Genomic DNA, 12657 nt, shown 5'->3' with positions numbered 1-12657 from the left:
GGGCCTCAATAGATTACCTGCCAGATCACCTACCTGACTCAAGGGCACTCCCCACTCCAAGCACTGGTCGTTCCCTGCCGCAACCACTGACCTGGACACCTCATTTAATGTTCCCTGGTTTCCATTTCCTCATCTACAGAAAGAAATTAGTAGCTACCAGAAGACTGTTATAGAAAGAGAGAAAGAGAACTGTGGATTACACACCCGAGAAAGTTCCCAAATATCCAAGAGAACTAGGCTGACGTAGTCCCTGGGCTCAGGGTCCTTTGGGAACTTCTTTTCCAGCCAGTGGTGGCCTCACGATCTTTGTACAGGAGCGGCTAGGCAGAGTCTGATGGACAGGGGAGAGTTAGACCCTTGTCCTGAGGTTGTGTTCCATGGTGGACACCCAGGAATGTGACCAACTAATGAAAATGGCAGTTTTCTAACTGTTTCAACTCACACTTCTCAAAAGAGAAATGCAATGTAAATTATGCCGTAACAAAGAATTAAAACTGCACATAGTTCTCACTTTGCCCAACTGTGTTTTTCATCCATGGTCATTAGTACTGGGGGTGCTTGGGAGCAGATGGAGATCATGGGTCAGAGCTAAAAGTGCCCCCATTGTTTCCAAGCCTCATGAAAACACCGGCCATTTCTTCTTATAGATTTGACCATCTTTAATGATGCACATATTTTTTTAATTCCACGAAACCACAGGATATGCATCCTGGTAAGAAGAAAATTCTCCTCTCCTGATTTATCTTTCTTTGCAGAGCTGGGGGCCTGACTCACAGCCATTGTTCCTTCTCTTAATTTTGACAGATCTTTCCTCTTCCCTTTCCCCTCCTAAGACACCTCCTCCCATGGGAATGACCGCCTTAAAGTAGGGGGTTAATGGTGCCTGGTGGGAGTGGGACTGCAAATCCTTTGTTGCCCCAAACAGAGAGAGAGAGAGAGAGAGAGAGAGAGAGAGAGAGAGAGAGATATCTTGCTAAGTACCACATGGAGGCACTAAGCTCTCTGAATTTTCAAAAACCCCTCAGAATCCTTGTGTCAAGGCCATATCTGGCCTATTCTGTTCCTTTTACTCTCAACTGAGCCCTGGTGGACTCAGTATGGCCAGTGTTCAATGAAGACAAGCGAATGAATGAATGAACAGATGAATGGAGAGAGAAGAAAGAAAGAAAGAAAGAAAGAAAGAAAGAAAGAAAGAAAGAAAGAAAGAAAGAAAGAAAGAAAGAAAGAAAGAAAGAAAAGAAAAAAGAAAAGAAAGACTTCAAAGCACATCGTCTGCAGGCCCAGACTCCTCTCTATTCTGCACCCATCTTCCAACCCACCCTTATCCCCAGTAAGGGCTCGCACTTACTCCCTCTGGATACCGGTCTTAGAACGCGGTAACTACTGTCACATTACAGCACATTCACTTTTCCAAAATTTCAGAGCACTGTGGCATATACTGTGCTCTGGTCCATCCTCCTCACCCTCTGCAGAAGACAGGGCTGAGATTCCTGTCCCTGCTGACCAAGGAGGAAAACTGTGGCTTGGACTAGGGTTAGCTCTGGAGCCGGGCTGCAGGCCGCGGGGTGCGTGGGGAGAACCGGGTGGCGAGGGCGCGTAGGCCCGCGGGCGCGGTGGCCAAGGGGCTCTCACCTCGGAAAATCAAGCTGGCGACCGGGTCGCTGCGCCGGTCCTTCTTCTCGCTAGGGAGGTTGCTGGCCCTCGCCAGCAGGCAGCACAGCATGGTTCGGGCGCCAGGGGAGCGCAGAGGCGCGCGGGAGGCACGGGAGCTGGAGCACCGCACCCAGGCACCCACCGAAGGGGAGCTGTCGCCTTCGCTGCGCCTCAGCGGAGAGATCCCAACGCCTGGGAGAGGCCTCGGGGAGGACACCGGACACTCGCTGGGCGGACCCTCCCCACGGCGGCGAGCGGGGCGGGGCAGGGGTCAGACGCGCGCCTGTGGGAGTCCCCGCCCGCGTCCGGAATGACAGCTCCGCTGGGCAGCAAGGATGCGGCGCACGCCGGCCTTGCTCGCGGGAGCCCCCAGCGTCCGGGGCTCCCCGCCCAGCCAGGGCTCAGGACCCCGTAAATCTGGCTGGCGGGCGGGCAAGCCGAGGGCGCTCGGCAAAGGAGCCGTGGGCGAAGGCGGGAGGACGGGCAGACCGGCTTCAGGACAAACATGTGTCCGCGGGAAACTGCCCCGGGCGCGAGCGCTGTAGGAATGTGTGGCGTGTGCGGCACCACGGAGCACGCGGGAGCGGGGCGCCCCCAGTACGGGCCGCCCACCCCGCTCCGTCCGTCCCGATCCCACGCTTGGAGCCCGGCAGCCCGTCCGGCTGCGGGGAGCCCCGCTCTGACTCCGAGGCTCGAGCCCTCGCGAACCCGCCTCTGCGACTTCCTCAGAGCCGTCTGGAGGCGCCGGGCTCCCGAGGCAGAGGTCTAGGTCCAAATTATACTGCGTTCCTGGAGCACAAGTGTCCGCCCGCTGCCCATTTGGTCCCTGGCGTCACCCCCCTCAGCAATCTCTGGGCTCCCTCGCCCCCACCGTGGGGGAAATTGATTACAGCGTGAGCCTTGAGCAGCGACGCCCTAGCACGCTTTCCCGCAGCATGTCACAAGGGCCCTGGTTTCTCACCCCTGAACCCCTACACTCCAGCACCTCGCACGGGACAGGTCCACCTCCCACCTCCCAAGTCCTCCCTGACTTCCTTTCTCAGCCTAAATTCAGTGACTAGTTATCATTCTGCTGCACAAAACCCCAATGCCCTTTCTCCGTCCTTATTTTGAGGATCCAGCATTTTCATGTGGCAAAACCACAACCAGGTGAAATGCACCTCTGCCCACACCACCCCTGCACGCTGACCTCTAAGGGTGTTGCAGAACACAGCTCACCTGCCCCCTGTCACTTGATATTCATGACCCCTGACCCAAGTGGACCCTCGCTGCTGCCTGGCTATTATACTAGATTCCCAGTCTCTTGGGTCTCCCTCTCTCCTAGACTACTATCTCACACTTTTCTCTACCCAAACCTACAACACCCCATCGCCATCTTCACTCTGTTTGCTTCCTATTTATGATTTATAGAGAACTTCCTCCCGCTCCCAGCCTCAGTGCCCAAATCCTTTGCCTTCCCCCTCCTGTATTATGAATGATCCCTCTGTACTCCTAAGACCTGCTGGCACTGGGGCACTAGATCCTGGTCACCCTCACCCAGTCAGTGACAAGTCCAAGGCCGTCCTCTCCTGGGCCTTAAAGTTTGTGCCTTCTCACCCTGGCCAGTTTGGCTCAGCGGTTAGAGTGTCAGCCTGCAATCTGGAGAGACCTGGGTTCGGTTCCCGCTAAGTTTGTTCCCCGCCCTGGTTGGGTCATGCGGGTGGCAGCCTCTTGATGTGTCCCTTTCACATTGATGTTTCTCTCTCTCTCTCTCTCTCTCTCTCTCTCTCTCTCTCTCTCTCTTCCTTTCTCTCCCTCCCACTCTATCTGAACAAAAAGTGGAAAAATGTCCTGGGTTAAGGATAGGAAAAAAAAAAAAAGTTTGTGCCTTCTCTAGCTGGCTTGGGCCCTCTTTCTCCTGACTCTACCTCTGTCCTCTACCTCTGTCCCTGGGTGACTCTGCTCACTTTCATAATGAGATGGACACCTTTGGTCCATTATCCAAACTGGAGCCAGGGCATTGAACTTTTTTTTTTCTAATTTAATTTTATTTTTTTCCATCACTATTTATTCCCTTCTATGCTCTCATCCACACTGTTGTCCACGTCCATGAGTTCTTTTTTCCTCAGGTGCTCAATCCCTCCACCCTTTCAACCCCTCCATCCCCTGCTTTCTGTCTATGAGTCTGTCTCTGTTTTGCTTGGTAGTTCAGTTTGTTCATTAGATTCCACATGTGAGTGAAATCATATGGTACTTGTCTTTCTCTGACTGGCTTATTCCACTCAGCGTAATGTTCTCCAGGTCCTGCCATGCTGTCACAAAGGGTAAGATTTTCTTCCTTTTTAAGAGCCAGACGAGCTTAAAACAAATGTGATCAGGTCACGGCCCTGCTGAAAACCCCTCAAAGGCCTTCGGTGCTCGGATGAAGCCCAGATCCCTTACTTCCACCCACAGGGGCAGGCTCTCAGCCCCTCCGAGCTCCAGCCCCAGTGGCTCCTGTTTCTGGAACGTGCCGAGCTCCTTCCCAACTTGGAGCTCTGCTGCCCCCTCTGCCTGCAACTGTCTTCCTGTCTCTCTCTTTAATTTTTTCTTAAAATATAGCTGGCATACAATATTATAGAGTTTCAGACGCACAACATAATAATTCGACACTTATTTACTTTGCGATGTGTTCACCACGATAAGTCTAGTCTGTCACCACGCGATTTCCCCATTCTTTACAGGGCCGTTCATCCTTCAGGCCTCAGCTTACACATCATGTCCCCGGACGCCGTCTCTGAGCTCCTGGTTTAGGCTGCTACCGCTGGCAAACGACTGCACAGCAGCACTTTTCCTTCTTAGCACCATCGCAACTGCAAGGAATAACTAGAGCGTAATTACTTGTTTGATGTCTAGCCAGCCCGAGTCAGTCAGTAAGGGGACAGACCGAGGCCATCTCAGTTCGCCAGGCATCCCAGTGCATAGCAAGGGCTCCCCTAGGAACGGTGTAGTGGACATTGTCCTGAGCTTCCCAGTATCCCTTCCACCCCAAGATGAGGCAAGCCAGTGGTTCTCAAAGAGGATAGCACTGCCCCCTAGGGGGAGTTTCAGATATGAGGATTTGGGATATTTTTTTTACTGTCCCATGATTCCTGGCTTTGCTCCTTTCCCCATCACACCACACCCAGCCCCTGCGCCTCTCATCCTTCAGTCAGCACAGGAAGTCTGTAGGGAGCACATCGAACATTTCCAGAGAATCTTCCAAAGGACTGTTACAAACACTTGGCTTGTGTCCGAGGAACAAGGGCTCCACACACCTGTTGTAAACCAGTAGCGCAGCAGCTGGTGGCCTGGTTCCTGGGCACTTCCTGAGGCCTCCTTTCCATTCCAACCTCTAACTTTCTGCCCTGGCTGCTGTTCACTGCCCAGGACCCCTCCCTGATCACATAGCTGACTGTTCCCTTGGGGACACTATACTGGGGCCTAGTACTCCAGGGGGTTTCCTCCCACTGGACCTCTGTCAGGAACGTAGCTTTCACGGAAAGTGTGAGTGAGATGTCCACTTGTCCCCCTTCCGTATGTTCTCTCCTTCCACAGAAATTTTCCATGAAATTTTTACCTGGACACGTGGCCACCCAAATACAAAGACTCAATTTCCCAGCCTACCTTGCAGCTAGATATGGCCATGAAAACAAGTGATGACCAATAGGATGTGAGCAGAAGGGATGTATGTAACTGCCTGGTTGTGTTCTTAGAGGGAGGGGGCATGCCTGCCCTTGCTACAATGTAGATTGTGATGGTGAGCCAACACCAACCGCGTTGTCAGCATGGGGACAGCAGAGCAACGGGACAGAAAGACCTGGGGCTCTTGGCAGCCTAGTGAGTCAGAACTTCACCACCAGGACTGCCTACACATCAACTATTATGTGAGTGAGAGCGACTGTTGTGTTCATACCATCGTTAGTTAGGGCTTGCTAACAGACAGCCAGGTCTGTCTCCCACCTAAAGCCCCGGTAAGGGCACCCCTGACAACGTCAGCCCCACTGTGAGGGCGAGAGAGCCGGCTTAGGAGCCACTTTGTGTAGCAGGGGGTGAGGCGACCTGTTTTGAATCTGGGTTTGTATAGCAAGCCCATTTTTCACCTGAGATGTCATGTTAACTTCAATGACATTTCAGAGCCAGTAGAAGTAAGGAGGAGGGACTGAAGCTCTCCCCTATCACCCCATCCATGTAGTCATGGACCGTGCTGACAGGTGATCCCACGTGAGTGAAGACTGGCTGCCTGTTTTGCAGAGAGCCTACGAGCAAGGTCTCCAAGATTAAATGGAACACTGAGCCTCAGAAGCTGTCACTGGTGTCCCCTGGGGACACATCCAGTTTATAGACCTGCTGTCTTTGACCAACGTAATGTTCTATAACAATATTGTACCTTAATTAACATTTGGAGATTTCCCATACAGATCTGGATTTTAGCTTCTCTTGAAAAGTCAGAGAAGCTGGCACATGGGCCCAAATTCTCTGCCTAATACTGATCGTCCAGCACCTGTGGACAAGGCATGCCCTCGAGTCACCCACTTGCCACCACTCACCCAGTAGGCACGTGCTTTTCCCTCTGGCCTCATCTTAGTTTTGCCACCTGCCAGGCCCCCATAGGCATGTGAGTTTATGACCCCTATCCTCTTCTGTCACTTATTTGGGGTCTTCCCTCCCTGACAGTTGAGGAAGAGGTACTTCACACAGGGCCTCTTTTTGCTGTTAGAGTTGGGTCAGCTGGCCTGCTCTGGGCCAGGTCTCTGTTGTTTTCCCAAGGCCTGACATTAAGTGTCCAAGAAGCTAACACACCTTGCCCTTCTGCTCAGTGCCACTGACCTTGAAGTGAACACTGCCTGTGAGTTTATAGGATGCCTTCAGGGCACACTTGCCGAAGTCCAAAACCTTCTAAGGGTATGGATGATCTGATGCATCTTTCTGCCCTCTATCCTACACACATCCCAATCCATCCAACCAGCCGGCGGAAGGGTACCTGCGTGTCCACAGGGGGCGTAGAACGCACACACGGGAAGTAGTGATTCTGGCTGCAGCCATGATTATGTGACTAACCAGGAAGAACCATCCCCTCGTTCTAGGCTTCCATCCAGTCTACCCTTTTCTGGCTGTGTGACCTCAGGCATGTGACTTGACCTTTAAGGGTCTGTTCCCCTTCTGTGAAATCCAGAGAATGATCATTTCTCAGAGGTGTTGAGAAGAGCGAACCAAACACGAGCACCTCCAGCACTGTGCCTGGTGCAGTCGGAGCACCACAGATGTTAGAGCTCTCCCTGCTAACTTTGCAGTCTAGGGGACCAATCTGGAAAGAGACTGGCCAGGAGGGAGGGACTGAGAAGCTTTGCAGACCCAATCACAGGAGGGATATTTGTTCCAAGAAAAACCTAGCACCACAGGGAGGGCCACAGCCAGCCAACAAGCAAGAAGACAAACCCCTTAGGCTCAGAAGGGGCTGCTCCAGGAGGGGCAGCCAGAGAAGACAGGACCAGAGTCCCTGGGAGCGCACTCACTACTTAGCCCGTTGTGCTCAGTCTGGTAAAATAGTGGATGGACGAACAGAGCTGATGTTAGGACGGACCAGGCACAAAAGATAGTGAAAGGCTTCTTGGATATGTGCAGTGATTTGTAATAATAATTATTATAAATATATATAATAGTAATAATAGTCAACATGTATTGAGTGCCAGGCACCATTCAAAGTGCTTTATATGGATTAACACAAACTCTTCAGAACCATTCTGAAGCAGGTACTATTATTATCAACACTTCACAAGTGAGGAAACTGAGGCACAGACTGGTTAAGTAACTGGCCCAAAGACACACAACTGGAAAGTAGCAGAGCTGGTTTCCAAATCCAAGATCACAGGCAGCCTGGGTCCAGAGTCAATGTGCTCAGCTACCATCCTTCTCTCCCTCTTCGCTGATGCTCTTGGCCCACTGGAATGTGACCAAGGCTGCCAACTACCTGCACTCTTGAGCTCCTCTGCCCAACTGCATACTGGACTAGCTAAGCTGGGGCCGAAGTCATACCGTCCCCTTCCTGGCAGTCCCAGGGTACCTGCCACCCACTGCAGGCTGCCCACCTCAGTGCCCCATGACCCACAATCCTGGCCTCGGCTTATCAGACCCTGAACAGACACCATGGGCCTACCAGAGGCCTGTGAGATGGCCTGGCATGAGGGTACTGCCTAGAAGGAGCACTCTGGGCTAACTGATGCCTGAATGGTCCCAGGAGATCCAGAGAGGGTGACGGAGAAGAACAGAGACCTCTCTGAGATAAGAAACCTCCTCTAGACCAGAGAGCAAGAGTGAGGCTGTCTGTGCCAGGGAGAGAAAGGGAGGGAGTGGCAATACAGACAGTGTGTGGGACACGGCAGGATGAGAGCAGGAAACCTCAGACTGAGCCTCAGCTCCAGAGTGTGACCAGACCTGGATTCAAATCCTACCCCACCCCCTTTACTGTTTGTCTCTTATAAATCAGAGCTAAGACCAGAGGGAAATGGCAGAGCTGGTAAAGACAAGGGCCTGGAGCCAGATTGTGTGTTTGCATCCCAGCTCTACTACTTACTAGTGTATAACATGACCTCTTTGTCAGTTTTCTCATCTGTAAAATGGGGGTGATGATCTTTGCTACTAAATATGGTTGCTAGGAGGATTACGCATCTGCGTATAAGTACTTCATACAAATTTAACTGGAACATAATATAGCTCATAGGAAATGAGTCCTATTTAGAACAATGCCTAGCACCAAGTAAGCACACATCAGAAAAATATCTTTCACAGGATTGCTGGGAGGGCTTAAAGAAACAGCATCTCTCGCCCTGGCCAGTTTGGCTCAGCGATTAGAGCGTCGGCCTGCGGTCCAGAGAGACCCGGGTTCGGTTCCCGCTAAGGGCATGTACTTCGGTTGCAGTTTGTCCCCGGCCCTGGTTGGTCGTGCGGGTGGCAGCCACTCGATGTGTCCCTTCACGTCAATGTTTCTCTCTATATATCCCTTCCTCTCTCACCCTCCCACTCTATCTGTACAAAAAATGGAAAAATATCCTCGGGTGAGGATAAAAAGAAAGGAAAAAAAAAAAAAGAAACAGCATCTGAAAATGGTACATTGTTTATGCTTAATGAATACCCATCCTCTTTCCTTGTGATTAATACATTTTCAGAATCAGAACGCTCCATCTTTGGATCATTTGTGTTGCACTGTGTTCCCTGCAGCCTTGCACGCCCTCCATGCTGGGCACCCTGAGCACAGCCCGCCTGCTGGCTGTTGGCTTGCCCAGGTGTGGGCAGCACATGGTATGCCTTCCACAGCACTTTCTTATTCCTGAGCCGTGGATGCTGATAGCAACAGAGGGACTGATAGCCGAAGTGGGGGTGGGGGTGCTTTAGCCACTGTGTGGACGTTGGCCAGGCCCTGCACTTCTCTGGGCCTGTTTGCTCGTCTGTAAAGGAGAATAATATCCCTGCCCTTTGACTTGTCGGCAAAAGAATATACAGCCTTAAGAAAAATTCTTGTAAGAGTTTATTTGAGCCAAACGGACGAGAATTGTAGGGAAGCAAAATCTCAATGCAGTAAGAAAATGGTCCAGAGAACGGCAGTTTTATAGCTATTTTACGCATTAGAATCAAAGGAGGAGCCAGCCGTAAGGAAGGTCACATGAAATTCACTGGTGGTCGGTTAAGGAGGCAGGAGAAAGCAAATCAGGAGGGTGTCTCTAGGTTTGGATAAAGAGTAAAATGGAGAGACACAGACTCCTTTTACATTGGTGGGTACAGGATAGTTAACACAGAGCACGTAGAGACGGTTGTGCCCTGAGGAGGTTGTGAAAAGGAGATTACTTTGACATTTCAAAGGTATGTTATCATAGATGCCAAACAATAGACAGGTTCACTTAAGGTCAAGGAAGCTACAGGCCTAGGACGTGACTATGCGCCATGACCCCCTCTTAGCTAGGAATTTTTATGTTCGAATCATCCTATATGGTTACTTTCGGCCTCTGAGCTTGTAAGGGCTGCCGTGCTGGCCTCCCCTGAGCTCATCAGGTTTCGTTTGTGGCCCCATTTTGGTCCGCAGGCCTCACAAAGCTGTTGTGAGCAGGAAATGGATTTATGCATGCAGGGAGGGTCGGGGGCAAGAGGTGCCATTATCATATTATAATCAGGTAGCCAAAGGAGGGGCTGTATGAGCCCAAACATAAAGGGCCTGGGGAGGCCAGATCAGGACGAGCTGGTGAGGAAGGCTCCCCAGAAGGGTTCTGCTCTGAGTAGTGTGTCCCGAGACCAGAGCCTTCCCTGTGATCATTCACCATCCTGGCCCTGGCTGGGGGAAGGGGGTTAGCAGGCCTGAATGCTGCAGGGAGGCCAAATTTGGACATGGGCTAAGAGCCTGGCCAGTGCAGGAGGTGGAATGTGGCCAGGGCTGCGGGAGGGAGGGACTGCATTCCCTGTGACTGCCTGACAGACTGTGATGGCTTTGAGTCAGGGTTCCAGCCAGCCCTACCCTCCTGCCCCGAGGCTGAGGACACTGGCAGTCAGCACAGAGAACTTCCTTTCTCCCCAGGGAAGTGGGAGCCCACCTCCAGGAGTCAAATAGCAGGAAAGGGCAGGATCCCAGACTAACATCAGGCAGATGGGGCCAGGGGCTCAGTCAGAGACAGGGATGTGGTGGAGGATGGGAGAGATTATTCCAGGGCTCTTGAGGCTGAAATAGTGAAAATACTTCCTGTGGATGAAGTACTTTTGGGGTTAGAAAGTGCTTCTCCATTCATTATTCATTCTTTCCTTTCTCCTGCTAGAGTTCTGAGCCTGGCCTGGGTAGGGGTACCAGGGGGAACATAAAGTAGGAGGCAAGTGTATGTCTAGGGGTGGATTGGGAGATGAGGGGTGTGATCAGGGAAGGTGGAGGAAAATCTAGACACCAGAGACAAGACCCCTAAGAACAGAGGCAGGGGCTCTAAGGTGGCCCTTCTTAGGGTTCATTTGTGCACTGGACAGCTCCAGAGAGAGGGTGCTGTTTACAAAGCCTGCTCAGCCCCTGGGCTGGGAGATGGTGATGGGGGAGGGGTGCTGGAGGAGAGGCAGCTGCTGGATGCACAGCATGCCTGTCCTCCCCCCACAGCCTGAGAGTACCCTCCCTCCCCTCAGCCACTGGGATATTTTCAGTACAAATAGTGCTTCCTGGAGTTGTGCAAGGTGGAGCCCAGGACCCTCAGCCAGGCTGCAAGCTTGGACCATGCAGATGAACCACTGGCCTGGCCAGAGCTGAGAAAACAGGAAGTGTGCAGGCCCCACATTTCTGCCCTTGTCCTTCCCCTGGAAACACCTTGCTAAAGCTCCTTTCCAAAGGCAACTGTGGGAAACTGGTGGAGAACAGGTCAGAGAGGTATGTTAGGAAAAAACACAGCTGGAGGGTCACCTCTAATTCCCCCTCTGCCCCTCCTATTGGTCGAGGCTGCATTCCTGGCCACAGGCCCAGGAGTGTGTGTGTGTGTGTCTGTGTGTGTGTGCCACAACCCCTCTGTGTGTGCTGTTGTGAACACATGCCTGTGTCTCTGTGTGTCCACTCCTTGAAACATCGCAGGTATCACATACACTCCCAGATGTGTCTCGTCTGGGAACATATGTGCACACGGCATCTGGGAGCAAGTAGATCCAGGAGCTCAGGAAACTGAAAGGGAAGTTCTGCTGGATGACCAGGGACCAGCTGATACCATGATTCCCAGGGGCTTGGATGTCCCAGATCTCTAGGGAGGAGGGGCTGACTGCAAGGAGGCTGAGCGGGATGCACAGGTGGGTGGAGACGCAGCTGTCACTCTCTTGCCCCTGTCCTTTTCCACAATATGGCTCCAAACCCAAAGACCCAGCCCTGTAGCCCCAGCTCTGTCTTGGCCCTGGGGGGTGGGGGTGGGGCTGACAGGGTCCCAGCCCTCACCTCCTGAAGGAAAAGTCCTCATAACCATGTGGAGACCGTCCTGTGGGAGATCCTAATCTGATAGGGGAGCAGGCTCCCCGCAGAAAGCCCCAGTCTGATGATGGAGATACCACTCCCTCTATGCTCCAGTCTTGGGGTAGGGGGAGAGCCAAGTTAGAAGTTAGTGCTGGTGACAGCTGTTCCGGCTGCTCACTTTTCCCCACCCTGTGCCCAAAGCCAAGGTAGGAGCCCTGGACTGGTGGGCGGTGCTTCTGCTCCCAGCGGCCCCTTTCCTGCCAGCCTAGCCTGTGACAGATCAAAGGCCCAGGCCTGCCCCGAGGGATGAGAGCTGGGTTATAAATAGGCCTGGGAGCCAGCCTTTCGGGGAGAGGTGGGGAGCGGACGGCACAGTGCTCTCAGCCCACAGTGCAGAAAGACCTCAGTGAAGAGACCCCCTCTGTTAGGAGAGAGACGGGCCCCTCCTTCCAGACCCCCCTTAGCCCCAACCTGAGCTCAGCTTCGCAGCCCTGAGAAGCGCCGCTCAACCACCTCTCCCTCCTTGCTGTTTTCCTTTGAGTCGCCCCTTCCTGAGGATACGTTTGTTTGCAACCCTCAAAGTCGGCCTGGCTGGGGGCGTTGAGTCTTGTCCCTCCATCCCAGAGCTCTCCAGAACCGAGAGCCCGGCGACCCTTCCCGGAGCCCACCCTCCCAGCCCGGCGGGGGTCGCGGGACCCTTCTACCTGCAAACACCGCGGAGCAGTAGGCGTCGCTGATGTCGGTGTCCGGGGTTCGGACGTTCTCGGCGTAGAGGATGAAGACCCGCAGCATGACTGGCGCGAGCTGGGGCCCCGCACGCCCGGGGCGCGGAGAGGGCCGGGGAAGGTCGCGGATCGCCCAGGTGCAGCGCGTGGGTCTCCTCCCCGGAGAGGTCAGATCACTGGCTCCTTCCTCGGATCTGCTGCTCTCCAGGAGGAACAGGCCGGCCCCGGGCGGCTCCGGAGGGCTACGCTCGGCGTCCACTCCCGCCGCGCCTACCCCGCCGGTCAGCGCGCCCTCGGGGGAGGACAGGGGCTTCTGCTCATCTTCCGCCTCCG

The 12657-nt window shown here is 53.3% G+C and overlaps 1 protein-coding gene across 14 annotated transcripts in view; it reads right to left on the bottom strand.

The window, feature by feature from the left end:
* Positions 1-12391, bottom strand: part of DYSF (dysferlin) — a 208834-nt gene extending 196443 nt beyond the window's left edge. For 7 of the 14 annotated variants that reach the window (XM_036262777.1, XM_036262775.1, XM_036262784.1 and 4 more), the window contains exon 1: positions 12304-12391. In XM_036262777.1, the coding sequence (XP_036118670.1) occupies positions 12304-12391 (88 nt within the window). Of the gene's footprint in view, positions 1-1632; positions 1733-12303 lie in introns of those variants that run through there. The other 7 variants (XM_036262776.1, XM_036262774.1, XM_036262783.1 and 4 more) reach the window with 1 other exon arrangement.
* Between the last annotated feature and the right edge of the window lie 266 nt (positions 12392-12657).

The sequence above is a fragment of the Molossus molossus genome, unplaced genomic scaffold (assembly GCF_014108415.1).
Source record: "Molossus molossus isolate mMolMol1 unplaced genomic scaffold, mMolMol1.p scaffold_m16_p_15, whole genome shotgun sequence".
NCBI classification, from domain to species: domain Eukaryota; kingdom Metazoa; phylum Chordata; class Mammalia; order Chiroptera; family Molossidae; genus Molossus; species Molossus molossus.
The sequence above is the reverse complement of the archived record's forward strand: the minus strand, read 5'-3'. Positions and strand labels throughout refer to the sequence as shown.